This window comes from Oncorhynchus mykiss, chromosome 18 (genome assembly GCF_013265735.2).
Source record: "Oncorhynchus mykiss isolate Arlee chromosome 18, USDA_OmykA_1.1, whole genome shotgun sequence".
In the NCBI taxonomy this organism is placed as follows: domain Eukaryota; kingdom Metazoa; phylum Chordata; class Actinopteri; order Salmoniformes; family Salmonidae; genus Oncorhynchus; species Oncorhynchus mykiss.
The window spans coordinates 12,591,204-12,618,439 of NC_048582.1; the positions used below are offsets into that span (position 1 = coordinate 12,591,204).

The 27,236-nt window shown below is 42.5% G+C and overlaps 3 protein-coding genes across 8 annotated transcripts in view; 2 read left to right on the plus strand and 1 right to left on the minus strand.

The window, feature by feature from the left end:
- The window catches only part of LOC110527213, a 28,425-nt gene extending 19,293 nt beyond the window's left edge, over positions 1-9,132 (plus strand). Inside the window, exons 5-10 of one of the 5 annotated variants that reach the window (XM_036951364.1) lie at positions 6,399-6,599; positions 6,759-6,936; positions 7,027-7,051; positions 7,137-7,181; positions 8,655-8,727; positions 8,842-9,132. In XM_036951364.1, the coding sequence (XP_036807259.1) occupies positions 6,399-6,599; positions 6,759-6,936; positions 7,027-7,051; positions 7,137-7,181; positions 8,655-8,727; positions 8,842-8,906 (587 nt within the window). In that variant the 3' untranslated portion in view covers positions 8,907-9,132. Of the gene's footprint in view, positions 1-6,398; positions 6,600-6,758; positions 7,052-7,136; positions 7,182-8,654; positions 8,728-8,841 lie in introns of all 5 variants that reach the window. The other 4 variants (XM_036951363.1, XM_036951361.1, XM_036951359.1 and 1 more) reach the window with 4 other exon arrangements.
- A 487-nt stretch (positions 9,133-9,619) lies between these two features.
- On the plus strand, positions 9,620-19,177 carry LOC110497019 (ubiquitin-protein ligase E3A). 2 transcript variants are annotated; one of them, XM_036951315.1, is made up of 12 exons: positions 9,620-9,939; positions 10,686-10,730; positions 11,264-11,502; positions 11,675-12,354; positions 12,440-13,006; positions 13,181-13,325; positions 13,917-14,122; positions 14,357-14,521; positions 14,699-14,854; positions 14,952-15,025; positions 15,224-15,367; positions 17,253-19,177. In XM_036951315.1, exons 1-12 carry the CDS (start codon positions 9,866-9,868, stop codon positions 17,371-17,373), a joined length of 2,616 nt encoding a protein of 871 aa, XP_036807210.1. In that variant the 5' UTR covers positions 9,620-9,865; the 3' UTR covers positions 17,374-19,177. The 2 variants fall into 2 exon arrangements, with proteins under 2 accessions (XP_036807210.1, XP_036807211.1); XM_036951316.1 differs by lacking the exon at positions 9,620-9,939 and adding an exon at positions 9,961-10,097.
- Positions 19,178-20,810: 1,633 nt separating this feature from the next.
- LOC110495529 (cyclic nucleotide-gated channel cone photoreceptor subunit alpha-like) lies at positions 20,811-24,956 on the minus strand. Its single transcript, XM_021570828.2, is given in 8 exon segments — positions 20,811-21,294; positions 21,296-22,646; positions 22,749-22,855; positions 22,953-23,054; positions 23,161-23,247; positions 24,275-24,331; positions 24,523-24,690; positions 24,905-24,956. Coding segments are annotated over 8 exon segments (1,905 nt in total). The 5' UTR covers positions 24,913-24,956; the 3' UTR covers positions 20,811-21,269.
- Between the last annotated feature and the right edge of the window lie 2,280 nt (positions 24,957-27,236).

Below are 27,236 nucleotides of genomic sequence, written 5' to 3' on the forward strand. Positions count from 1 at the left end.
TTCACAATGGCACGGTGGCCAATAATGTTCCGTCCATGTCCCCTTTTGGCTAGGTTGAAGCCAGCCTCATCAATGTATATATAAACATGCTGAATTGCAGCGGCATCCAGCTCCAAGACTCTCTGAAACAGACAAGACAATATGTGACATAGACCTAGAGCAGTCAATATGGCGAGGCACAATAAAATGGATTACAGTACTGTGATGTGTCTATACAGTGCTGATATGATAGTAAATTCACAGTATATAGTACTTACTTGCACATTTTCATAGCACTGTTCTTTAACCCTCTGAGTTTTGCTGAAATGGCACCTTGTAGACCTGTTTCATCCAGATTCGGTTGTGCTGTAACACAATGTAGACAAGCCCACCTGGTGAATGTTATTGAATATTGTGTTGTCTGCAATTATGTGGTTCTGGATTTTTCATACTCTAATGGTACTGTTTGCTACCACCATGTTCTCAATAGCGGTCTACTGTTCTGGTGTGAACAGCCGGTGTCTTCCATCATGGCCTGACCATCTCTGTTCTGGTGTGAACAGCCGGTGTCTTCCATCATGGCCTGACCCGTCTCTGTTCTGGTGTGAACAGCCGGTGTCTTCCATCATGGCCTGACCGTCTCAGTTCTGGTGTGAACAGCCGGTGTCTTCCATCATGGCCTGGCCGTCTCTGTTCTGGTGTGAACAGCCGGTGTCTTCCATCATGGCCTGGCTGTCTCTGTTCTGGTGTGAACAGCTGGTGTCTTCCATCATGGCCTGGCCGTCTCTGTTCTGGTGTGAACAGCCGGTGTCTTCCATCATGGCCTGGCCGTCTCTGTTCTGGTGTGAACAGCCGGTGTCTTCCATCATGGCCTGGCCGTCTCTGTTCTGGTGTGAACAGCCGGTGTCTTCCATCATGGCCTGACCGTCTCTGTTTTGGTGTGAACAGCCGGTGTCTTCCATCATGGCCTGACCGTCTCTCAGTTCTGGTGTGAACAGCCGGTGTCTTCCACCATGGCCTGACCGTCTCTGTTCTGGTGTGAACAGCCGGTGTCTTCCACCATGGCCTGACCGTCTCTGTTCTGGTGTGAACAGCCGGTGTCTTCCATCATGGCCTGACCGTCTCTGTTCTGGTGTGAACAGCCGGTGTCTTCCACCATGGCCTGACCGTCTCTGTTCTGGTGTGAACAGCCGGTGTCTTCCATCATGGCCTGGCCGTCTCAGTTCTGCAGAATATCCACAAATATGATAGGTTACAGTAAGCTAAAATAATCTATTTTCTTTCCATATGAAATTACATTACTGTAACATTGGCCAACAATCACTGAGTAACAAAGGCCTACAGATATGTCAGTCTGCAGTATACTACAATACACATACATAAAGAGCATAGTGTAGATGGTAGGTAACTTACCGGTTGTCATTTCTGAATGTACGGATGATAGATGCAACCATGTAGCGGCTCAGGTTGGGCTGAACTCTCTGCCCAACCTCCCTCATACTCAATCAATGGTTGAGCACATGGTCAACCAATGTGGCCCTGATCTCATCTGAGACAACTGTGCTTCCTCATCCTCCCCGTCCTCCTCATCCTCCCTGTCCTCCTCATCCTCCCCGTCCTCCTCATCCTCTTCCTCCCCGTCCTCCCCGTCCTCCTCATCCTCCCTGTCCTCCTCATCCTCCCCGTCCTCCTCATCCTCTTCCTCCCCGTCCTCCCCGTCCTCCTCATCCTCCCCGTCCTCCTCATTCTCCCCGTCCTCCTCATCCTCTTCCTCCCCGTCCTGCTCATCCTCCCCGTCCTCCTCATTCTCCCCGTCCTCTTCATCCTCCCCGTCCTCCTCATTCTCCCTGTCCTCCCCGTCCTCCTCATCCTCCCCGTCCTCCTCATTCTCCCCATCCTCCTCATCCTCTTCCTCCCCATCCTCCCCGTCCTCCCCGTCCTCCTCATCCTCTTCCTCCCCTAACTCTCACCTCTAGCTCTAGCTCTTGCTTCATCATTGACTTCCATTTTCCTCCAAAACAGGAGCACTCATCTGTGGCCTTTTATAGTGCTAAAGCTCTGATTTCTAAGTGAACAAGTGGACTAAAGATATTTCAATGTTGAATGCTGTGCCTAATGTAGAGAACTGTGTGTAGTGTTTTGCAAAAAGTGTGATATAGAATTGAAAAGCAGGAATTGTGTTTGCAATTTTGCAGACTTGGTTTAGGGATTTGGTACATGAGTTTCAGGTTTCGGTGATTGCGTTTCAAGTTCCACTTTTAGTGTGTAAACAATTGGGAAAAAATGTAATCAAGAACTACGAGTGACCTAAGCGACTTTGAGCGTGGTCTGACCGTAGGTGCCAGGCACACCGGTTCCAGTATCTCAGAAACGGCTGGCCTCCTCGGCTTTTCATGCATAACACTGTCTAGTGTGTACCTGAATGAACGGTTCGACAAACAAAAACACCCAGTCAGCGGCAGATGGAGTGTGCCTCTGGCTATATGTAAATAAATAAAAACAAGAAAATGGTGTTGTCTGGTTAGCTTAATATAAGGAATTAAAAATAATTTATAGTTTTACTTTTACTTTTGATACTGAAGTACATTTTAGTAATTACATATACTTTTGAGACTTAAGTATATTTAAAACCAAATACTTTTAGACTTTTACTCAAATAGATTTAACTGGGTGACTTTTACATTTGAAAGTTGTTTTCTATTCTTTACTTTTACTCAAGTATGACAATTGGGTACTTTTTCCACCACTGTCGGTACCGAGTCAATGTACAGGGATACATAAGTCAATGTAAGGGATACATAAGTCAATGTACGGGATACATACAGTGCCTTGCGAAAGTATTCGGCCCCCTTAAACTTTGCGACCTTTTGCCACATTTCAGGCTTCAAACATAAAGATATAAAACTGTATTTTTTTGTGAAGAATCAACAACAAGTGGGACACAATCATGAAGTGGAACGACATTTATTGGATATTTCAAACTTTTTTAACAAATCAAAAACTGAAAAATTGGGCGTGCAAAATTATTCAGCCCCCTTAAGTTAATACTTTGTAGCGCCACCTTTTGCTGCGATTACAGCTGTAAGTCGCTTGGGGTATGTCTCTATCAGTTTTGCACATCGAGAGACTGAATTTTTTTCCCATTCCTCCTTGCAAAACAGCTCGAGCTCAGTGAGGTTGGATGGAGAGCATTTGTGAACAGCAGTTTTCAGTTCTTTCCACAGATTCTCGATTGGATTCAGGTCTGGACTTTGACTTGGCCATTCTAACACCTGGATATGTTTATTTTTGAACCATTCCATTGTAGATTTTGCTTTATGTTTTGGATCATTGTCTTGTTTGAAGACAAATCTCCGTCCCAGTCTCAGGTCTTTTGCAGACTCCATCAGGTTTCCATTCTTCCAGAATGGTCCTGTATTTGGCTCCATCCATCTTCCCATCAATTTTAACCATCTTCCCTGTCCCTGCTGAAGAAAAGCAGGCCCAAACCATGATGCTGCCACCACCATGTTTGACAGTGGGGATGGTGTGTTTAGGGTGATGGGCTGTGTTGCTTTTACGCCAAACAGAATGTTTTGCATTGTTGCCAAAAAGTTCAATTTTGGTTTCATCTGACCAGAGCACCTTCTTCCACATGTTTGGTGTGTCTCCCAGGTGGCTTGTGGCAAACTTTTTATGGATATCTTTAAGAAATGGCTTTCTTCTTGCCACTCTTCCATAAAGGCCAGATTTGTGCAATATATGACTGATTGTTGTCCTATGGACAGAGTCTCCCACCTCAGCTGTAGATCTCTGCAGTTCATCCAGAGTGATCATGGGCCTCTTGGCTGCATCTCTGATCAGTCTTCTCCTTGTATGAGCTGAAAGTTTAGAGGGACGGCCAGGTCTTGGTAGATTTGCAGTGGTCTGATACTCCTTCCATTTCAATATTATCGCTTGCACAGTGCTCCTTGGGATGTTTAAAGCTTGGGAAATCTTTTTGTATCCAAATCCGGCTTTAAACTTCTTCACAACAGTATCTCGGACCTGCCTGGTGTGTTCCTTGTTCTTCATGATGCTCTCTGCGCTTTTAACGGACCTCTGAGACTATCACAGTGCAGGTGCATTTATACTGAGACTTGATTACACACAGGTGGATTGTATTTATCATCATTAGTCATTTAGGTCAACATTGGATCATTCAGAGATCCTCACTGAACTTCTGGAGAGAGTTTGCTGCACTGAAAGAAAAGGGGCTGAATAATTTTGCACGCCCAATTTGTCAGTTTTTGATTTGTTAAAAAAGTTTGAAATATCCAATAAATGTCGTTCCACTTCATGATTGTGTCCCAATTGTTGTTGATTCTTCACAAAAAAATACAGTTTTATATCTTTATGTTTGAAGCCTGAAATGTGGCAAAAGGTCGCAAAGTTCAAGGGGGCCGAATACTTTCGCAAGGCACTGTAAGTCAATGTACGGGATACATAAGTCAATGTACGGGATACATAAGTCAATGTACAGGGACATCAGTCAATGTACGGTATACATAAGTCAATGTACAGGGACATCAGTCAATGTACGGGATACATAAGTCAATGTACGGGATACATAAGTCAATGTACAGGGACATCAGTCAATGTACGGGATACATAAGTCAATGTACGGGATACATAAGTCAATGTACGGGATACATAAGTCAATGTACAGGGACATCAGTCAATGTACGGGATACATAAGTCAATGTAAGGGATACATAGGTCAATGTACGGGGGGGGGGATACATCAGTCAATGTAAGGGATACATAAGTCAATGTACGGGATACATAAGTCAATGTACAGGGACATCAGTCAATGTACGGGATACATAAGTCAATGTACGGGATACATAAGTCAATGTACAGGGACATCAGTCAATGTACGGGATACATAAGTCAATGTACGGGATACATAAGTCAATGTACGGGATACATAAGTCAATGTACAGGGACATCAGTCAATGTACGGGATACATAAGTCAATGTACAGGGACATCAGTCAATGTACGGGATACATAAGTCAATGTACAAAGTGGCAATCTGCTATTGGTACATACATTTTTGGACTTTTGAATTAATTATATATACACCCATTGATTCTTAAAGACTATAAATTCTAATTGCACTATGAGATTACTTCAACTGTCAACCCCATCAGAACCCAAAATATAACCTTGTTTTATTACATTGTTTTTAAATGTGTAATTGTAAACAAAGACTGCATAGCCTCCAACCTTGTCTAAAACTATCATTTCTATATCATGGATGGTGGTGCATCCATAGCTCTGTCTATAAATGTGAGTGTGGTTACATTTTTCCAGCCCCAATTCCTCAGCTGTTTACCAAATCAGTTGTGCTCACTTTGTTGTTTGAACTATAGATTGCCTAGATGGTTGCGTTCACACAGGCAGCCCAATTCTGATATTTTTTTCCGATCAGCTCTGGAAAAGATCTGTTGTGAAAAGATCTGATGTGATTGGTCAAAAGACCAATTAGTGGAAGAAAATCTGAATGCATCTGCCTGTGTAAACTCAGCATTTGTGACTTTATGAAAAAATTGCCACCTCCCCTTATTATCTCATGCTGTTTAGTCTCACTTTCTCTTTGCTATTAAAACAGATCACTTCAAACCACAACTGCAGTACAGTCGATAAAAAATAATCCTACAGCTGCAGAGTAAGTCTACTTTCCTCATTTCATTTCAAATTCATGTTCAATATGAACATCATAACTATCATTTACAGTTGGGTGGGTGTCATGAAAGGTTTTGTGATCATTTAATATTCTGTCTACAACAGGAATAAAACGGTACACATGGTTAAGTAGAAACTGGTAGTGCAGAATTTAATGGAATGTTTTTTACATGAGTAATTCTATGAATGTAGAATAGAACTGAGTCAGTAAGTCCATTTACAATAACACATTACTTTCACTTTCTAATTCCAAGAAATCATGTGGTCCAGTGGAAGGAGTGAGGTGGTGAAGTACTCTAGAGCCGGATACTGTGAAAGACTAGAGCAAAAAAGTGCATGTTTAGAATGTCAAATAGCCTCATGCTGCTGTACACAGTTTGCACTGTAGAGAAATATATTTTATCTTCATGGTTTGCACACTGGTTGTTGTACATGTTTTCCTATCCTGAATGTATCTATCTAGACTAATAAACCCATTTGTCTGTTCATTCACTTCCTTTAGATCCATGTTGGAACACAGAGGTAATTTTCAACAGGGCTCTTATGTATAATGTAATATTTTGATGAAGGGGTGCACTATAAAGTAAATGGTTAAACCTACAATGCTCTTATATCTGGCTGAACTATGAACATTGTTCCAATTAACAAAAACATTAATACTTTTATCAATGACCTTTTTGACCTTCCTCTTTGTTGTCTGTTTAAAATCAGTGGCACACAATATGAAGTACTACACAGTTGAGACTGGCAATACTTTGGATTCTCATATTCAGTTTATGAGACGACTCAACAACACCACAAGATGTTTTACGGAAGTCGAGTCGCCAGTGGAGAGTGATGTCATCATGGCTTTCTGTCCCACCGTCTCCCGCGCCGGGACTGATATTGAAGCAGCACTGCAACAGATTCCAAGTACAGTAACTCATCCCAAATATGACTTCCTAAACAATGTTATTTCCCTCTATACCAGATATTCTCTTTCCACACCAGATTTACTCAAAATGTACCAAAGGCATGAATTACATTACTACATTGTTTATTTGAGTATTCTCACATTCTCTTTCTTGACAGTGGGTAAAGATGTCATTCTGGTAGTGCTGCATCACACCTTCAACCCAGACTACACTGTACCTTACAGCAGCAGACTAGTGACCAGAAGTGATGTAATACTCACAGTGGACTGTCTGTTCCATGAGAGCCTGGGACTACTGGACTGTCCTCGCAATGATGCAGCAGTCAGAAATATTAGGCAGAAGTTTGACACAGTGGACTGTCTGTTCCATGAGAGCCAGGGACTACTGGACTGTCCTCACAATGATGCAGCAGTCAGAAATATTAGGCAGAAGTTTGACATAGATCCTGTGGTATGGTATCAATTAATCATCATTTTGAATACAGTATTTCTCTATTTGATGTACGGTATTAATTTTTCCTCTCCTTTTTTTACAGGCCAGAAATTGTGACTGTCTAGCTTGGATTCTAAACGCTGCCATGGTATGATAAAAAGTAACCATACATCAGCAACTACTATACTGAACAAGAATATAAACGCAACGTGCAACAATTTCAAAGATTTTTACTGATTTCCAGTTCATATAAGGAAATAAGTCAATTGAAATAAATTCATTAAACAATCATCTATGGATGGTTGGTCACAGATACCATTAAAAAAAGAGGTAGGGGCGTGGATCAGAAAACCAGTCCGAATCTGGTGTGGCCACCATTTGCCTCATGTAGCGTGACACATCTCCTTCACATAGAGTTGATTGTGGTCTGTGGAATGTTGTCCCTCTCCTCTGTGCGAAGTTGCTGGATATTTGCGGGAACTGGAACACGCTGTTGTACATGTTGATCCAGCCCCCCCAAACATGCTCAATGTGTGACATGTCTGGTGAGTATGCAGGCCATGGAAGAACTGGGTCATTTTCAGCTTCCACGAATTGTGTCCAGATCCTTGCGAAATGGGGCAGTGCATTGTGCTGAAACATGATGGCGGTGGATGAACGGCACAAAATGGGCCTCAGGATCACCTCACGATATATTTGTGCATTAAAATTGCCATCGATAAAATGCAATTGTGTTCATTGTCCATAGCTTATGCCTGCCCATACCATAACCTCACCGCCACCATGGGGCACTCTGTTCACAATGTGAACAGAGTGGCCATTGAAGGTAAGCATTTGCCCACTGAAGTCGTTTACGACGCTGAACTGCAGTAAGGCCAAGACCCTGGTGAGGACGACGAGCACGCAGATGAGCTTCCCTGAGAAATTCTTTGGTTGTGCAAACCCACAGTTTCCTCAGCTGCCTGGGTGGCTGGTTTCAGACGATCCCGCAGGTGAAGATGCCGGATGTGGAGGTTCTGGGCTTGTGTGGTTACACGTAGTCTGCGGTTGTTAGGCCAGTTGGACGTACTGCCAAATTCTCTAAAACAACATTTGAGGCGGCTTTTGGTAGAGAAATGAACATTCAACTCTTTGGCAACAGCTCTGTTGGACATTCCTGCAGTCAGCATGACAATTACACACTCCCTCAAAACTTGAGACATCTGGGGCATTGTGTTATGTGATAAAACTGCACATTTTAAAGTGGTGTTTTATTGTCCCCGGCTGTGTAATGATCAAGCTTTTTAATCAGCTTCTTGACATGCCACACCTGTCAGGTGGATGGATTATCTTGGCAATGGAGAAATGCTCACTAACTGGGATGTCGACAAATTTGTGCACAAAATCTGAGAGAAATAAGCTTTTTGTGCATATGGAACATTTCTGTGATATTTTATTTCAGCTCATGAAACATTGGACCAACACTATATGTTGGGTTTATGTTTTTGTTCAGTGCTAATTAAATATCTTGTTGTCTAGTGTTGGGGAGATATCTGCCATAATGTAGCTATTTAAAGAAAAGTCAGAACTGCAGCGTATCTCTGAAGCACAGGTCACTTTTAAATCATTATTTTCTTTCCAGGTGTTACTGTCTTTATGCTGCAACTGCCCTTGTGTGGTGTTTTCTTACATGATGGGGCTCATCTCAGGCAAAAGTAGGTTCCAGTAGGTTTAAGCATTCATTAATATCGTCATTGTAATTACAGTAATCATCACAGGTCAAATCAACAACTAACATCTTGTGTTTTATGTTTCCTAATCTTTTCAAGATCCATGTCCCTTTGCAAGACCTCATTCCAGAAATGAAGACTATTTACATTTGGCCCAACTATGAACATGTGATAATATATAGTGTGACTCCTGTAAACGTGATGATCAATTCCCTTAGAGAACAAATGTTATGGATTACATCTTTAATTGCACGTCATTTAGGCCTACTTGAGAAAGTACAGATCATTTACAGTGGTAATGTATGGAATTAGGCCTGGCTGTATCAATGTAACAATAATATGGAAATAAAAAAAAACAGGATTTGTGGAAGGGCACGAGTCTCAACATCACTGGTTATACCCTAGAGTAAGTATATATTTCCTGAGTTTTCTTATATCTCTTAGATATAGGACAGACACTTCAAAACCTTATTATTTATGATTTCTTTTTTTACTTCTTTTTTTTTGTTGCCATTTATGCATGTGTTATTCATTGCGTTTCTATAGGCTATAGTAGTAAAGGCCAAATTCAATATTTTATCAAATAATTAAACAAAAATATTATATAGCTAAAGGGCACCCCCCCCAGCTTAGACGTTTAAGAATTAAAACGATAGTACATGTATCCCACTTCTGACACCGGTGTAGTGAACAGTGGCAGAATCCCATTTGCCTGACTCAAGGAACACTTGATAGCCACAATTTTAATTTGGATAGCTATGTATTTTGGAGGTGTTTGTAACAGACATAAAGGCTTCACTGTTTTTTGCAGTAGCTCAATGACTGAACTGAGCTCAAAAGTGAGGGAAAAGGTTTTTGAACAAAATATTCCTACCGCAACATTGCATTCTGGGACGTGTCCCCTGTTCGGGTTGTTGAAGTCAAGATGGCTGTAAACACCAAACAGAGACTAGAGCATGAAATAGGCCTTAAATGAAGTTCCTTATTCAATAAAATCGCCCATCACCGTCAAGAGCCTTGAGCAGTAACATAACGATTTGTTGAATATTTATCCAAACTGTGGAGAAAGTGTTAATTCATACAGTTACACAGGATCACGGGCAACTGCGGGAGAACGTCTCGTATGAATTCCGACGAGAGGGATTGTGAGTGTGCGCTACCACAGGCCGAGACATCCCCTGCAGGAGGATACGACAGGTCGGCATGGAGATAAATAGAGTGTCGTGGTTTGGGGAAGGGTGCATGTTTCTGTATCGTTGCAATAAAATGATTCCCAACTTATGGTTTCTGGCTAGCTAGCTATGTAACTGGCATGTAAAATGAAGTAAAAGTGCAACATTCCTGCAGATTTCCAGGTATGTAGGCAGCTAGTTAATGTTGCCCTCCAGCTAGGCTAGGCTAGGCCTGAAAAGTGCATTTAGCAACCGCTAGTTGGCTAACTAGCAATGCTACTTAGCTAGTTATTAACATAACTTTTAGGTAGCTAGTTTGTTTGCTGTTCTGATTTCACGTTAACGTACAGTTACGACGATGTATTGCTGAATTGTAACTATGTTACCTAAAACATTATCGCCTGAACGACTAGCTACTTAGCAAGCAAGCTGCACGGTCATCACTCTGTCTGCGTTAGCTAGCTGGCCAACGTTAGCTACTTGTATCGGTCTTTGCAGATTTATATTCGCTGTTCCTGTAGACATTTCATCATCAGTTAGAAATTTGTTTACATTAACATAAGATTAACTAGCGTTCACTTACTGTTAGTTGTTGTGGCTGTCTTAACTAGCTAGTTAGCTAACGCTACACTAGTAAAAATCGTTTCACTCGCTAGATAAGTTGGTTAATTTCTCTGCTGTAGCTAGCTGTAGTAGGTAGGCTAGATGGTTCTGTCAACATATTTAGCTACATATTCCTGACCTAAGCTATTGATGTATTTGTTTGTTTAGAATACAAGAGGAGTCTGACATAGAAAACACGGAAGCAAGCCGAATGTAAGTTTATTTTAAGTTGTCAGTCATGTCATTCAGTGATTAACATACAGTAGCTAGCTACAGTACAGTAAGTTAATTTAGTCGCCTACCTCAGAACATGTTAATTGACTATCTATGGAATGCTAATATTTAATATCTCCCTCCTTTCACTAACCAATGAATGTCCACAGTCATTTTGTCAAAGTGTCACCATCTATGCACCTTCATATTAATAATTTTACTCTTTGGCTTCCACACACATTCCCTCCTGCATGGTCTGCTGACTGCAGCAGGCACACACAGTGGATGCTGAGTCCACAAGTTCCCAATGAAAATGAATGTTTTCGTTCTTAAATGTTTAGCGGCTTATCTATTTCCAATGAAGACCACATCGATATTTATAAATGACATTAAGTTCCCTTTGTTTTTTTTGTTTTTTTTTTATGTTTACCACTTTGGATGTTGATAAGACTGATTTCAGTGCTGTTTTGATTGAGACTTGCAGCCAGTTTCATAACTTTCCATGCTTCCAATCTGAACGGCCTCCAATTCAGGAAGCGAGCAGCCGCCAAGCATCTAATAGAGCGCTACTACCACCAGTTAACGGAGGGCTGTGGGAATGACTCCTGCTCGAACGCGTGGTGCTCCTCGTCCAGGGGCTCCCACTGCTTGGACAACAACGCAGCCGCCGTCAAGGCCCTGGAGCTGTACAAGAACAATGCCAAACTGTGCGACCCACACCCCTCCAAGAAAGGCACCACTATGAACCATTGTGTAAGGGACGACTTCAAAGGTGTGTTGGCATAAGTGACTCATTCGTGCATCAATACTTTTTGGAGTGTTTCAATTGTAGTGCAGAATTTCAGTTTCAGGCTGTTGATCTTAACTGAAACTGTTAACTTTTTAGCCATAACTGGATATTACATATGCTGCTTAATTAACTGTATTACATTGATGTTTTCCAGATGTGAATTACCTAACAGAGGATAAAGTCTATGAGATCCTACACATCTGTGGAGAGAAGGAGGACTACTCCCCTCTGATCCGGGTCATAGGACGGGTGTTCTCCAGTGCAGAGGGCCTGGTGCAGAGCTTCCGCCGGTCCAAACCACCCACCAAGGAGGAGCTCAAGTCCCTCCAGAGCAAGGACGAGGACAAAGACGAGGACGAGGAGGAAGCGGCCGCCTGCTCCGCTGCTGCTATGGAGGAGGACTCGCCCGGTTCCTCTTCCCGGTTAGACGGCGCTGCATCAGGGGACAATGATGTGGGGAAGCTGGGTCCTGATGAGGTTTCTGTGGACATCGACGCTGTCAGGAGGGTCTACCAGAGACTGCTGTCCAACGGTAATATCGAAACTGCCTTCCTCAACGCACTGGTCTACCTGTCGCCCAACGTGGAATGTGACCTGACGTACCACAACGTCTACTCCCGGGACCCCAACTACCTGAACTTGTTTGTGGTGGTGATGGAGAACAGTAACCTCCACAGCCCAGACTACCTGGAGATCGCTCTGCCCCAGTTCTGCAGGGCCATGAGCAAGCTGCCCCTACCCGCGCTGGCCAAGCTGGCCCGCCTGTGGTCTCACTACAGTGCTGAGCAGATCCACCGCATAATGGAGACCTTCCAGCAGCTCATCACCTACAAGGTAGCTAGATTCTCTTGGTATTTTGTATTTTCTTGTAATGAAAAGCACTATACAAATTAAATGTATTGTTATTTTAATTACTAAGGTGGTCAGCAATGAGTTCAACAGCCGCAACCTGGTGAACGACGACGATGCAGTGGTGGCAGCCACCAAGTGCTTGAAGATAGTCTACTATGCAAATGTCATGGGAGGGGAGGTGGACACGGAGCACAACGAAGAGGAGGACGAGGAGCCCATCCCTGAGTCCAGCGAGTTGACGCTGCAGGAGCTGCTGGGGGAGGAGAGGAGAAACAAGAAGGGCCCCCGGGTGGACCCCCTGGAGACTGAGCTTACCATCCGGACTTCCGACAGCCGGCGGCCCCTCATCCCCTTTGAGGAGTTTGTCAACGAGCCCCTGAATGAAGTCCTAGAGATGGACAAGGACTACACGTTCTTTAAAGTGGAGACGGAGAACAAGTTCTCCTTCATGACGTGTCCGTTCATCCTCAACGCCGTGACCAAGAACCTGGGCCTGTACTACGACAACCGCATCCGCATGTACAGCGAGCGACGCATCACAGTACTCTACAGCCTGGTGCAGGGACAACAGCTCAACCCCTACCTGAGGCTTAAAGTACGCCGAGACCACATCATCGATGATGCCCTCGTCAGGGTAAGTCCAAGGCCCTGTTTAGTTTCTCCCACCCCGAAGTGTGTACTTGTTTCGTCTACTCCCCCTCAAGGATTTAAAAGCATTGGAGTGGTGTTTGTACTGACTGGAGAGAGTGTCCACTATATTCCTCACACTAGTATTAGATCATTATTTTACTTCTATTTTTCCTGTTAGCTTGAGATGATCGCCATGGAGAATCCTGCAGACTTGAAGAAGCAGCTGTATGTGGAGTTTGAAGGAGAACAAGGTGTAGATGAAGGAGGGGTTTCCAAAGAGTTCTTTCAGCTCGTCGTGGAGGAGATCTTCAACCCAGATATTGGTGAGAAACCAAGTCGTCAGTCGGTCGATACGTTGCTGACCCGTCACTGTGAGACTGGGATTGGATGTGGTTGATTTGTGTTGCTGTTGTGTTTTATAAAGGTCCTCGTCGTTACTGCAGTGGATGTGGTTGGTTTGTGTTGCTGTTGTGTTTAAAAAGGTCCTCGTCGTTACTGCAGTGGATGTGGTTGGTTTGTGTTGTATATTGTGTTTTATAAAGGTCCTCGTCGTTACTGCAGTGGATGTGGTTGGTTTGTGTTGCTGTTGTGTTTTATAAAGGTCCTCGTCGTTACTGCAGTGGATGTGGTTGGTTTGTGTTGCTGTTGTGTTTTATAAAGGTCCTCGTCGTTACTGCAGTGGATGTGGTTGATTTGTGTTGCTGTTGTGTTTTATAAAGGTCCTCGTCGTTACTGCAGTGGATGTGGTTGGTTTGTGTTGCTGTTGTGTTTTATAAAGGTCCTCGTCGTTACTGCAGTGGATGTGGTTGGTTTGTGTTGCTGTTGTGTTTTATAAAGGTCCTCGTCGTTACTGCAGTGGATGTGGTTGGTTTGTGTTGTATATTGTAAAGGTGGTTCCTTGTCCTTCTCCTCAGGAATGTTTGCGTACGACGAGCGCACCAAGATGTTCTGGTTCAACCCGTCGTCGTTTGAAAACGAGGGTCAGTTCACGCTGATCGGCATCGTCCTTGGCCTGGCCATTTACAACAACTGCATCCTGGACGTTCACTTCCCCATGGTGGTCTACAGAAAGCTCATGGGCAAGAAAGGAACCTTCCGGGACCTCGCAGACTCCAATCCGGTTAGTATTTGAAGTCCTGTTTATTAATACAATTAGCTTAATGATATTCATCTCCAGAGTGGGATTTAAACCTTTGTGCTCCGACATGGCTGTAGACTCCTATGGTGTTACATTACATTTTACTTAGCAATTTCTTTCAGGGCAATCTAGACCTTAACAGATAAATACCATTGAAATGGTGTTATTGATAAGGTGTTTCTGTCTGCTCTCCCCTGTGTCCTGTTCTCTGTGCAGGTTCTGTACCAGAGTCTGAAGGAGCTGTCAGAGTACGAGGGTAGTGTGGAGGAGGACATGATGATCACCTTCCAGATATCCCAGACAGACCTGTTCGGAAACCCCCTCATGTACGACTTAAGGGAAAATGGTGATCAAATTCCAGTCACCAACGAGAACAGAAAAGTGAGTTTCAAGAATTTTTGGAGAAAATTATTTCACTCAAAATCATGCTTTTAGACATTTTAATTATTAGGGTTTTTCTATTTTAGATGTAGCTTATTTGACCAGTGGGGTTGAATAGAGTATGAGGTAGTGTTCCGTCCAGAGAATCATGCCGTTGTTTCATCTTGTGGTCGACAGGAGTTTGTAGCTCAGTATGCGGAGTACATGCTGAATAAGAGTGTTGAGAAGCAGTTCAAAGCCTTCAGAAGAGGTTTTCACATGGTCACCAACGAGTCCCCGCTGAAATATTTATTCCGGCCGGAGGAAATCGAGCTGCTCATCTGTGGAAGCAGGGTAAGCTGTAGAAAAGAGAATTTAGTCATTTGTATTTATTTTTTTGTGTTTTTTAAATGTGATCTTTAACTCTCCATAATGTGTATATCACACACAGAACCTAGACTTTCAAGCACTTGAAGAAACGACAGAATATGATGGCGGCTACAGCAGAGATTCACGCATCATTAAGTAAGGAATTGCTTTATTTTAGGGTGTGTGTGTGTGTGGAGGTGATGGACCATTACTTCAAAGGGGACTTGACTGCAGAAAGGACAGTCTAACCATTTTGAAATTCAGCAGTTTGATCTGCTGCTGACATCAGGGACAGTGACCAAAAACCCAGAATAGGACACTAATATAAAGCCTTGTCTGTACTTGACCCACCAGGGAGTTCTGGGAGACGCTGCACTCGTTTGCTGAGGAGCAGAAGAGGCTGTTCCTGCAGTTCACCACGGGCACAGACAGAGCCCCTGTCGGAGGCCTGGGAAAGCTCAAGATGATCATCGCCAAGAACGGCCCCGACACAGACAGGTGAGGATGTTTTCCGTCTGCAGCCCACATTGCTCACTCACATCACGTTGGAAACATGCAACTAGCAAATGTGTTCAACTGTGTGTATATACAGTGCCTTGCGAAAGTATTCGGCCCCCTTGAACTTTGCGACCTTATGCCACATTTCAGGCTTCAAACATAAAGATATAAAACTGTATTTTTTTGTGAAGAATCAACAACAAGTGGGACACAATCATGAAGTGGAACGACATTTATTGGATATTTCAAACTTTTTTAACAAATCAAAAACTGAAAAATTGGGCGTGCAAAATTATTCAGCCCCCTTAAGTTAATACTTTGTAGCGCCACCTTTTGCTGCGATTACAGCTGTAAGTCGCTTGGGGTATGTCTCTATCAGTTTTGCACATTGAGAGACTGACATTTCTTCCCATTCCTCCTTGCAAAACAGCTCGAGCTCAGTGAGGTTGGATGGAGAGCATTTGTGAACAGCAGTTTTCAGTTCTTTCCACAGATTCTCGATTGGATTCAGGTCTGGACTTTGACTTGGCCATTCTAACACCTGGATATGTTTATTTTTGAACCATTCCATTGTAGATTTTGCTTTATGTTTTGGATCATTGTCTTGTTGGAAGACAAATCTCCGTCCCAGTCTCAGGTCTTTTGCAGACTCCATCAGGTTTTCTTCCAGAATGGTCCTGTATTTGGCTCCATCCATCTTCCCATCAATTTTAACCATCTTCCCTGTCCCTGCTGAAGAAAAGCAGGCCCAAACCATGATGCTGCCACCACCATGTTTGACAGTGGGGATGGTGTGTTCAGCTGTGTTGCTTTTACGCCAAACATAAAGTTTTGCATTGTTGCCAAAAAGTTCAATTTTGGTTTCATCTGACCAGAGCACCTTCTTCCACATGTTTGGTGTGTCTCCCAGGTGGCTTGTGGCAAACTTTAAACAACACTTTTTATGGATATCTTTAAGAAATGGCTTTCTTCTTGCCACTCTTCCATAAAGGCCAGATTTGTGCAATATACAACTGATTGTTGTCCTATGGACAGAGTCTCCCACCTCAGCTGTAGATCTCTGCAGTTCATCCAGAGTGATCATGGGCCTCTTGGCTGCATCTCTGATCAGTCTTCTCCTTGTATGAGATTAAAGTTTAGAGGGACGGCCAGGTCTTGGTAGATTTGCAGTGGTCTGATACTCATTTAAATATTATCGCTTGCACAGTGCTCCTTGGGATGTTTAAAGCTTGGGAAATCTTTTTGTATCCAAATCCGGCTTTAAACTTCTTCACAACAGTATCTCGGACCTGCCTGGTGTGTTCCTTGTTCTTCGTGATGCTCTCTGCGCTTTTAACGGACCTCTGAGACTATCACAGTGCAGGTGCATTTATACGGAGACTTGATTACACACAGGTGGATTGTATTTATCATCATTAGTCATTTAGGTCAACATTGGATCATTCAGAGATCCTCACTGAACTTCTGAAGAGAGTTTGCTGCACTGAAAGTAAAGGGGCTGAATAATTTTGCACGCCCAATTTTTCAGTTTTTGATTTGTTAAAAAAGTTTGAAATATCCAATAAATGTCGTTCCACTTCATGATTGTGTCCCACTTGTTGTTGATTCTTCACAAAAAAATACAGTTTTATATCTTTATGTTTGAAGCCTGAAATGTGGCAAAAGGTCGCAAAGTTCAAGGGGGGCGAATACTTTCGCAAGGCACTGTATAAATGAATAAAAATAACCATGTACTTTGCATGCATTTGGTTTGAGGGGAAATTGATGAATTGGCTTCAGATTACAGTGGAACTTCAAGGTAATCCCATTCCAAATGAATGGCCTGTTGACCTTAACAATTGGAATGGCCTTTGACCCCTTCCCTCTCCTCTGCCCCTTTCTGCAGGTTACCCACATCTCACACCTGCTTCAACGTGCTGCTGCTCCCGGAGTACGACACCAAGGAGAAGCTGAGAGAGAGACTGCTCAAAGCCATCCTCTATGCCAAAGGGTTTGGGATGCTCTGAGGCCATGGCTGCCACACTGAAAGAGGACTCCTTTTCACAATCTCCCTCCTTCCCCCATATCAGAAAAAATAAACGAAAGATGACCAACCAACACAAAATTGTTCAAGATTCGAGATGAGAAAAGCCGAAAATCAACACAATGGTTAATCTAAAGGTAGCGCACTCTAGTAGTGGAGTTTGTCTGTGCCAGCGTCCCGATCTCTTGGAGCAGCTTCATTGAACTTCATGTGATCTAAAGTACGTTTCAATTCCCACGTGTGAATGTGTTCTGAACGCATCCTTTATCTTATTTTATGTACAGGGGATTGTTTCCCCCTTAATATTTATTTTAAGGTTGAAATCGGTTATTTTGATCCTTGACTGGAATAACACCTTTTTTTTGTTGGGAAAGGGGAGGGCTGGGATTATTTAATAATCTGGATTGTGACAATGACGATGTAGAAACATTTTACCATTTGTGAGACAGAAAAGGCTGCATCCATTCATGCATTGCAGTCCTCTTTGCAGTCTGTTACTTTGCGATCGTTCGGTTGCATCGCTGCAGTCAGAAGCTGATGTGACGAGGGAAACCGTGTATATGATGTCCTACCCCCCCCCCCCCCCCCCCCCCCCACACACACACACACACACACACACACCTTCCATATTATTTAGCCAATCGAACCAGACTCCATTTGTCATGGAAGTGTTTGGAGCTTGGAAAGTAATTTCATTCAGACAGCATCTTCAGAAAATGTTTACCTTGAGCATCTGTCCTGAATGACACCCTATTCCCTATCTAGTGTTCTACTGTTGACTAGGGCCCATTAGGGTGCCATTTGGGACACATACATTATTTTCGCCATTGGAGCACTGAGAGTAGACTGAAACTTTGTCGGAGCTGTTGTAAGTGCACTTAGACATTTTCAGAATTATAATTTTTTGGCTACAATTACATGATTGTTCTCAAAAAAAATAATTTCTGAAGTCTTCCTTTGTTGCCCGTGTCTAACCGGTATTATATTGTAATCCTCAGTACATTTATATCATCAGAATAGCATTTATTCTGGTTGTCTACACTTCTAGAAGACCAACCCCAAATATGTCCCAGGTTTATCTTCCTTTTAAAATCAAGGCATTTTGTACTAAATGAAATGTCTACAGACATTTGCCAAGTGTTACTGACAAATCTTTGCTCTCCAGTGATCCTGGAGCGATCTAGAAGATTTGTCTCTGTGTCGAAAATAACTTACGACAGACCTTTTTTTTAAATGGTTCATTTTCGATTTGGGAAAGCTAGCTGTGAAAATTCCTTCAGCCCTGGCACAGTAAACAGTTGATTTGTTTCTTTGTCTTTTAGTTTCTGGACAATTCCATAGGGATGTAATCACTGCTTAGGAATGTCAATGGATCCTGAATCCTGATGCCGTCTTTCAGTCAGTAAGCAGTCAGCCAGCTCGCAGTAATGTCACTTTTCAACGGTGCTCAGGGCTGCTTGTGAAGAACCTGCCCCAACAAATACATTTCAGATATTGTGCCCTGAGCCTTCCCTTCCTCCATCGCTTCTTTGGGTTTCTGCTGTACCTCATTCATTTGTATCTCTGTTTTGTACTGCTGAAGTTGCTGCTCGCCTGTACACTTAAAAGGACTCCAGGGCCCAGAGAATGGACAACGTTCACCCTGATCTTGGAATTGAAGCAGTCAGTTTATAGGTTGGTTTGAGTTAACTGTTACCTTTTAAAAAAAATGTAATTGATAAAAAGGCTTCAAATCAAGTGTTGTGAAAACATGCTAAATAAAAGTGACTGCTTTTTTCCAACTTGTACTTGGTGAAGAGTTCATTTAATCATATGCGAACAGATGGATTTGTAAGACTTTTGAGGATTGTGTAATTTATGATTCTGAAGTACTCTTCCACTTTTTTACTGTCTCGTACCCCAGTGAAGTTAACCAAGACATGTTAATTTATTCAACATACATTCAGTCGATTGGCTTAAAAGAGCCGAGTTGTTCTACCTCTGAAAAGAGAACATATCACTGAAAGTTCAAATAAATATGTTTGCATTTGATTTGACCGTTTTTAAGCTTCTTAGTTTTAACAAGTACAGTACAATCTTGAGTTTAAGTGGAATTGACTTGGAAATGATAGTAAGCCAAAAACATCCAATTATTTTCAGATAATGTACATTTCAACTGACCAAGACATTTCAAAAGCACACCAGCAGCAAAATTCAACTACCAGTGTCTTTTGGATTCAAATACAGACCAATTTTGGATAATATATTTATTACAAAATAAAAACATTTTGGTATCACTTTAAGCCTATCAAACAAGCAGGACAAATAACTAAACTCAGCAAAAAAAGAAACGTCCCTTTTTCAGGATCCGGTCTTTCAAAGATAATTTGTAAAAATCCAAATAACTTCACAGATCTTCATTGTAAAGGTTTTTAACACTGTTTCCCATTCTTGTTCAGTGAACCATAAACAATTAATGAACATGCACCTGTGGAATGGTCGTTAAGACACTAACAGCTTACAGACGGTAGGCAATTAAGGTCACAGTTATGAAAACTTAAGACACTAAAGAGGCCTTTCTACTGACTCTGAAAAACACTAAAAGAAAGTTGCCCAGGGTCCCTGCTCATATGTGTGAAAGTGCCTTAGGCATGCTGCAAGGAGGCATGAGGAATGAGGACTGCTGATGTGGCCAGGGCAATAAATTGACAACAACGTCGTCCAACGTCGCCTATGGGCACAAACCCACCGTCACTGGACCAAACAGGACTGGCAAAAAGTGTTCTTCACTGACGAGTCGCGGTTTCGTCTCACCAGGGGTGCTGGTCGGATTCGCGTTTATGGTCGAAGAAATGAGCGTTACACCGAGGCCTGTACTCTGGAACGGGATCGATTTGGAGGTTGAGGGTCTGTCATGGTCTGGTGCGGTGTGTCACAGCATCATCGGACTGAGCTTGCTGTCATTGCTGGCAATCTCAACGCTGTGCGTTACAAGGAAGACACCCTCCTCCCTCATGTGGTACCCTTCCTGCAGGCTCATTCTGACATGGCTCTCCAACATGACAATGCCACCAGCCATACTGCTCGTTCTGTGCATGATTTCCTGCAAGACAGGAATGTCAGTGTTCTGCCATGGCCAGCGAAGAGCCCGGATCTCAATCCCATTGAGCACATCTGGGACCTGTTGGATCGGAAGGTGTGGGGTAGGGCCATTCTCGCCAGAAATGTCCGGGAAGGTGCCTTGGTGGAAGAGTGGGGTAACATCTCATCGCAAGAACTGGCAAACCTGGTGCAGTCCATGAGGAGATGCACTGCGGTACATAATCCAGCTGGTGGCCACACCAGATACTGACTGTTACTTTTGATTCTGACCCCCCCCCTTTGTTCAGGGACACATTATTCCATTTCTGTTAGTCACATGTCTGTGGAACTTGTTCAGTTTATGTCTCAGTTGTTGAATCTTATGTTCACACAAATATTTACACGTTAAGTTTGCCTTAAACGCAGTTAACAGTGAGAGGACTTTCTTTTTTGGCTGAGTTTATGTTTGAATCTAGGTATACTTTTGACCAGTGGAGGCTGGTGGGAGGAGCTATAGGAGGACTGGCTCATTGTAATGGTTAGAATGCAAAACATTTAATTGTATCAAACATATGGAAACCACATGTTTGACTGCGTTCCATTTATTCCATTGCAACCATTACAATGAGCCCATCCTCCTATAGCTCCTCCCACCAGCCTTCACTGCTTTTGACTAGTCAACAATACAGTTTATGGTTATAATCCACTTGGATGGAAAGCTATTTAGATCTAACCAGATCTAAATTGTGAGTATGGGTTATAGATTTACATTTAATGTCCGTGTCTGTTAAATATGTGGAGTAGATATTCTGCATGTGATTATTTATCCTTCATCACCTCATCCATCCCCCTGCCTGAGGGGTTTGACCCTGGCCTCCATGTTGCTGATGCGCTGCTTGACCTTGGCCTGGTATGTTGCCCACTCTGCAATCATTCTGGTGAACTTGATCGTCATGACCTCCATGTTGGTCTCCATTGTAAGGACTTTGTTCTCCATTTCTTTGGGGTCGGCCTTGTTTCCCAATTCCTCATCAATAAGGTTGTCTTTCATCAAGATGGCCTTGCCTTTCTCTTCCAGAGCGTACTTGGCGTCAGGGTACTCAGTGAGAGCATCCATCAGGTCGTCTTTAGACAGGGCGAAGAGGTCAGAGTAACCCACGCTCCTGATGTTGGCTGTTCTTCTGTTGCCAGCCTTACTGCCCTTGATGCCCAGGATACTGAGATCTCCGAAGTACGCCCCATCGCTCAGCACACACCACTGTGTTACCCCGTCGTCCGCCACCACAGCCAGCTTCCCTTCTTTGATGATGTACATCTCTCGGCCAATGTCGCCCTTCTTACAGATGTAGTCTCCGGGGCTGAAGACCTGCGGCTGCAGCTTGAGCACAAGCTCGATCAGCAGGCCGGCTTCACAATCCTGGAAGATACGCACTTTCCTCAGCGTCTCCATGTGGACGTTGATGGCAATCTCAGCCTTCAGCTTGTCCGGCAGGTTCTTCAGAACCTCCTTCTCGTCGCAGGTCTTCTTCTCCGTCCACAGGTAGTCAAACCACTTGACCACCCTGGCCTCCAGGACCTTGGAGACCTTACGAAACTCCATGTACTGCTTGATGGAGTCGATCTTGGCCTGGAACTCGGCACGTGCTGCGTTCATGTTGGAGATCATGGCGCCAACGTTACCAACAATGGTGGCAAAAATCAGCACGCCCGTGAGGAAGTCGGCGACTACAAACAGGTACTCGATGTCTCTGACAGGGGGCGGGGTCTCTCCAATGGTGGTCAGGGTCAGGGTGGACCAGTAGAGGCAGTAGACGTACTTCCTGGACAGCTGGCCCATCTCGGGGTCAGTGATGTTTGGGTACACCCAGGTGTCTGAGCCGAAGCCCAGGAGTTTGGAGAGGGCGTAGAAGACGCAAGCGTTCCAGTGGATGATGATCAGGATGTAAAGCACAAGGTTGCCGATTCTGAAAATGTTGGGGTAGTTTGTCCTGGTTTCCGTTCGGTCGAAGAACTCAAAGAGGCGCGCCATCTTGCCGAGGCGGTTGAATCTGAACTCTGGATTGTTGTAACCATATGGAATGAAGGCAAGATCGGTAGGTATCATCGATATGATGTCATATTTAAATTGCTTCTGGGCTCGGTAGTGTTCTTTTAGTTTCACTGGGTCCTTTACGAGCAATCCTTGTTCCAGGAAACCTGTTGATGCCATTTCAAAGCTTTATCGCAAATACTAAATTGTTGAACAAGGCTATGTTATGTAGAAATAATTTCAACAACCCTAAACAAGAATGGTTTTACCTGTCCTAGATCTCACAAACGTGTCAATGTAATAGATGACATCTGAAGTGTAGTCGAGAACCATCCACAGCATTACATAGTTGGCTTGCAGGTCATTGAAACTAGCTCTGGGAGATAAGCAGAAACACAAGAGTATTGATCATTCACAATTACTCAACAATATCTTGGGAAACTCTAAAACTGGAATTCTAAAACAGCACACACCTTGGCACCAGAAGCATTAAGTTGTAGAATGCTGGGACAGCTACTATTGTCAGCCATTGGTAGTACATATCTGTGGCGGGGTCAATGATCCACACTTCTTTACTGAAATAAACATAAAATACAAAGCTTTTTCCTGTTCACTTATAATCCATTTTTTTGTTTATACATATAAGACTTCCATATAACCATAGAATATGAATATACTTACGGGGGATCCGGTTTCTTCTCATCTGGTTTCTTATCAGGTGGCTTCGGGGGATCCGGTTTCTTCTCATCCTTCTTCTCGTCTTTTTTGCTGAACACATTATTTTCCCACATATCGTTTTATCAATCTCAATGAAGCAGGTACTAACTACAGCACAGCACACTATTATACAAAGGGGAAAATAAGAGGATTATCTATAGCAGGTGTACTCAACCAAGCCTCGTTTCACCATCCTGATCTCGCAAGCTTACTCTCTGTTTTGCTATATGAAGCAGCGGGGGCTGGTGGGAGGAGTGGACGTGCTCATTGTAATGGCTGGAAGGGAATAAATGGAATGGAGTTAAACATGTGGTTTCCATATGTTTGATGTGTTGGATACCGTTCCATTTATTCCCTTCCAGCCATTAAAATGAGCCCGTCCTCCTATAGCTCCTCCCACCAGCCTCCACTGATATGAAGTGAAAAGAAACAAAAGCTCAGCAGTCTGGATGGTGGATCAGGCTAATCAACTGAACTAACGTCACTCTTACAGATTTGTTTGGTGATATTGGATTGTAATGTTCATGGAGGGTGTTATTTGGTTTCAATTAGATTTTCCATTGCATTAAACTATGTGCAATGATTTATCAAGACCAGAGGGGGGCAGCATGCTACTGTCGGGTCAAAAGAGTAGTGACAGGTCTCTTGGCTTTCTCCTGATATTTCTTTGTAATTTGTCATTCTTTGTCATCCAGTATGACATTTATAAAAACAAATGTGTCTGATCACAATTATGAAACACAAAATACTTTGGAGAGTGACAGGGGGGGAACAAAACCATATACAGCTATTTATTTACACCCGCAATAACATCTGCTAAATATGTGTGTGATCAATAACATTTGATTTGATTAGATTAGTTACTACCTACATAGTAAATGAAAGTTTCTGAATACTTATGTAAATGTTATATTTCAATGTTTTTGTTATCAATCAGCAACAATGTCTAAAAACCTTTTTTTGCCTTGTCATTATGGGGTATTGTGTGTAGATTGATGAGGGGGAAAAAACAACAACAAAATGTGGAAAAAGTCAAGGTGTCTGAATACTATCTGAATGCTATAGTTGGTCCACTTACTCATCCTTGTTGTTGCAGTTGTTCATATTGTATGCTGCAAGGGGCCATTGACCATTGCTTGAACAAATATATAAATACACGTGTTAGCTTCAAATCTAAGCAGCTATTTCATTTCTAAGTCATAATAATTGCAACACGAGAGAAAGAGAAATTGAGCGAAACACACACACACACACACACACACACACACACACACACACACACACACACACACACACACACACACACACACACACACAGGGACTCACTTCCTCCTGCGGACTTGGTCAGAGAGTCTGGTGCTGGACATGCTCTCTGCTCTCCAGGCCTCTCTGAACTCTGTGTGTGACTTCATGGTTGAATCTAAAGGAAGGGCATCTGAGGGCTGACTACTGTGAGATGACCAGCCCTTCACCAACACCATGAAGCGAGACAGCCTGAGAGACATTCATTGTAATGTTGTTCAAATGATATTCAAATATTTAGAAAACAACTATACATGCATTATAAAACAATGAGAAACAACTATACACACATTATAAATTATGAAGAATAAAAAACACATTAAAGTCTATTGACTTATTTTCATTGTAGTCCTCAAAATGAGCATAAATGTAAATAATTATATGGAAAAAAGACATCTGCACTGACCTGGACATGCCTCCTGTCCCCGTGAAGGAGGGGTCTAGTTGGTCCTCATGGCTGCAGCGTAGAGAGGACACCAGGAAGAGAGTGAGGCCTCCACCAGGCAAAAAATATACACTGAAATTGTACTAGCTTGGGACGTGTTAACGTTTGTGTTTCCTGTGTTTGGAGCTTTCAAATCCTAAACTAAACCCAAGCTGGTAAAATCCTGTACATTTCTTACCTGCTGCCACTCTCAATCTGGTCCAGGTTGTCTGGGGTGTTTACCGAACAGCGGCCGTGGCTGGGATAAGACTGCTCCGTGCTGATCTTAGGCATCTTGGTTCACTCTATGGTCCCCAATGCATCAGGCTGGTGGACTGCTGTGAACAGAACAGAATAGTGAGGATACGTTAGAGTAGGATACAGATAGGGTTTGATTATTTACATTGTTCACAGTCTCACAAGTCAGAACAACGGTTTGTTAAATATTAAATATACCTACAACTATAACAGAGACATTTCAATGTTGAAGCCTAGACATTGAGGCAACAATGTTCATATCAGTAGTTGTGTACACCCACATTTTATAGTAATGTATCACAAACGTATAAAGTGTACGACTATGATTCAACTATCTATTATAGGACAACTCTAGGTCTAGGATGACTCTGTGACTCTCCTAGAGGGGAGAAGTATGAATAGGGATTTTAAGGGATGGTGAACCACATGTCTCACTGTGGATTTAGAAGGGATTTTATCAGACTTAACTATGGTTTTAACAATCTCACTTCATATAGACTGATTCACGATTTTTATGAATCTACATTGTATCGATGAATGTGTGTTGGACGTGCACTGACGAAGACCTTTGCTTAATAACAACAATAAAAAACTAAAATGTGATCTAAAAAAAATACGATTTTACTTGTTGGTCCACAACCACACAACAAGTGCATAATAGACTCGCACTGAAGTAATGCTTTGCTTTCCAAAGCGTTACATGCAAATGATTTGGTGTATTGACATGACCTGCCCATAGTATGCCGTGTGTGATGTCTTTGAATGGCCCTGTCTGAACCTCAAATTGAACAACTAAATGAAACACGAGATTAGAGAAAGAATACAGATACATTAGTAAGGCATGATTGTATTATTCTGCGCAACATGTTTTATTTGAAATCAAAGACAAAAAATATTGAAATGGAATATGTATTCGTGCTTATTTTTAAAATGTCAAATAACGGATTAACACGCATTCAATCTAACATTTTACAACCTGCATGCAAGGAATAATTCATTAATTAATCCACACATTTACAACACTTTCGGGTAGGCTACATCTCTACTGTTAAGAATTACGAAGGAGACCGAATTAAATCCAATTGATTGACTTTTCCCCTTTCAGAATGTTTGATGTTTCCAATGTTTCCAATGTATCTATAATTTATGTTAACATGTCTTTATGGTTGATTATAAACTATTTCAGCAGCTGGTGATAATTGTCACACCCTGACCATAGTTTACTTTGTATGTTTCTATGTTTTGGTTGGTCAGGGTGTGATCTGAGTGGGCATTCTATGTTACATGTCTAGTTTGTCCAGTTCTATGTTCGGCCTGATATGGTTCTCAATCAGAGGCAGGTGTTCGTCATTGTCTCTGATTGGGAACCATATTTAGGTAGCCTGGGTTTCACTGTGTGTTGGTGGGTGATTGTTCCTGTCTATGTGTTTTCACCAGATAGGGCTGTTTAGGTTTTCGTTACGTTCATTACGTTCTTTATTTTGTAGTGTTTGTATTGATTCGTGTTTTACGTTTGTTTATTAAAACATGGATCGCAATCTACACGCTGCATTTTAGTCCGACTCTCCTTCTCATACAGAAAACCGTTACAATAATAATAAAAATCTGTCAAAAAAGTTAGAATAAGGCCTACATCCTAGTTGTAATTTTTTAATTACTTTTTCAAACTTTGAGTTAATTCATTGTGATTTAATTTAGTTGTTTAGTTCATCCTTTTTTTTAACACAGTAGTCTGCTTAAATGTGATCTAATCAGAACGTCCTCACAAATTGCCTTGCCAAGTAGCCATAGCTGCTTGGATCTATCCTTTATTGTTGGTCTCGATTAAATGTAGGCTATACGAAAACATTTTATCTAGCTATAACATTTAATGAATTCTATATTTGCAACAATACGGAAAATTGGTTCTTTCTTTAGACTACCACACAATTTGTGCAAATTTCTAGTCTAAATGTACCTGAATATAGTTTAGGGAAGGATAGTCCTCAACCAAATGTCTTCGTCAAAGGAACTCTCGATGTGATATAATCCCATGTTTTCCTCCTTTGCTTCATAG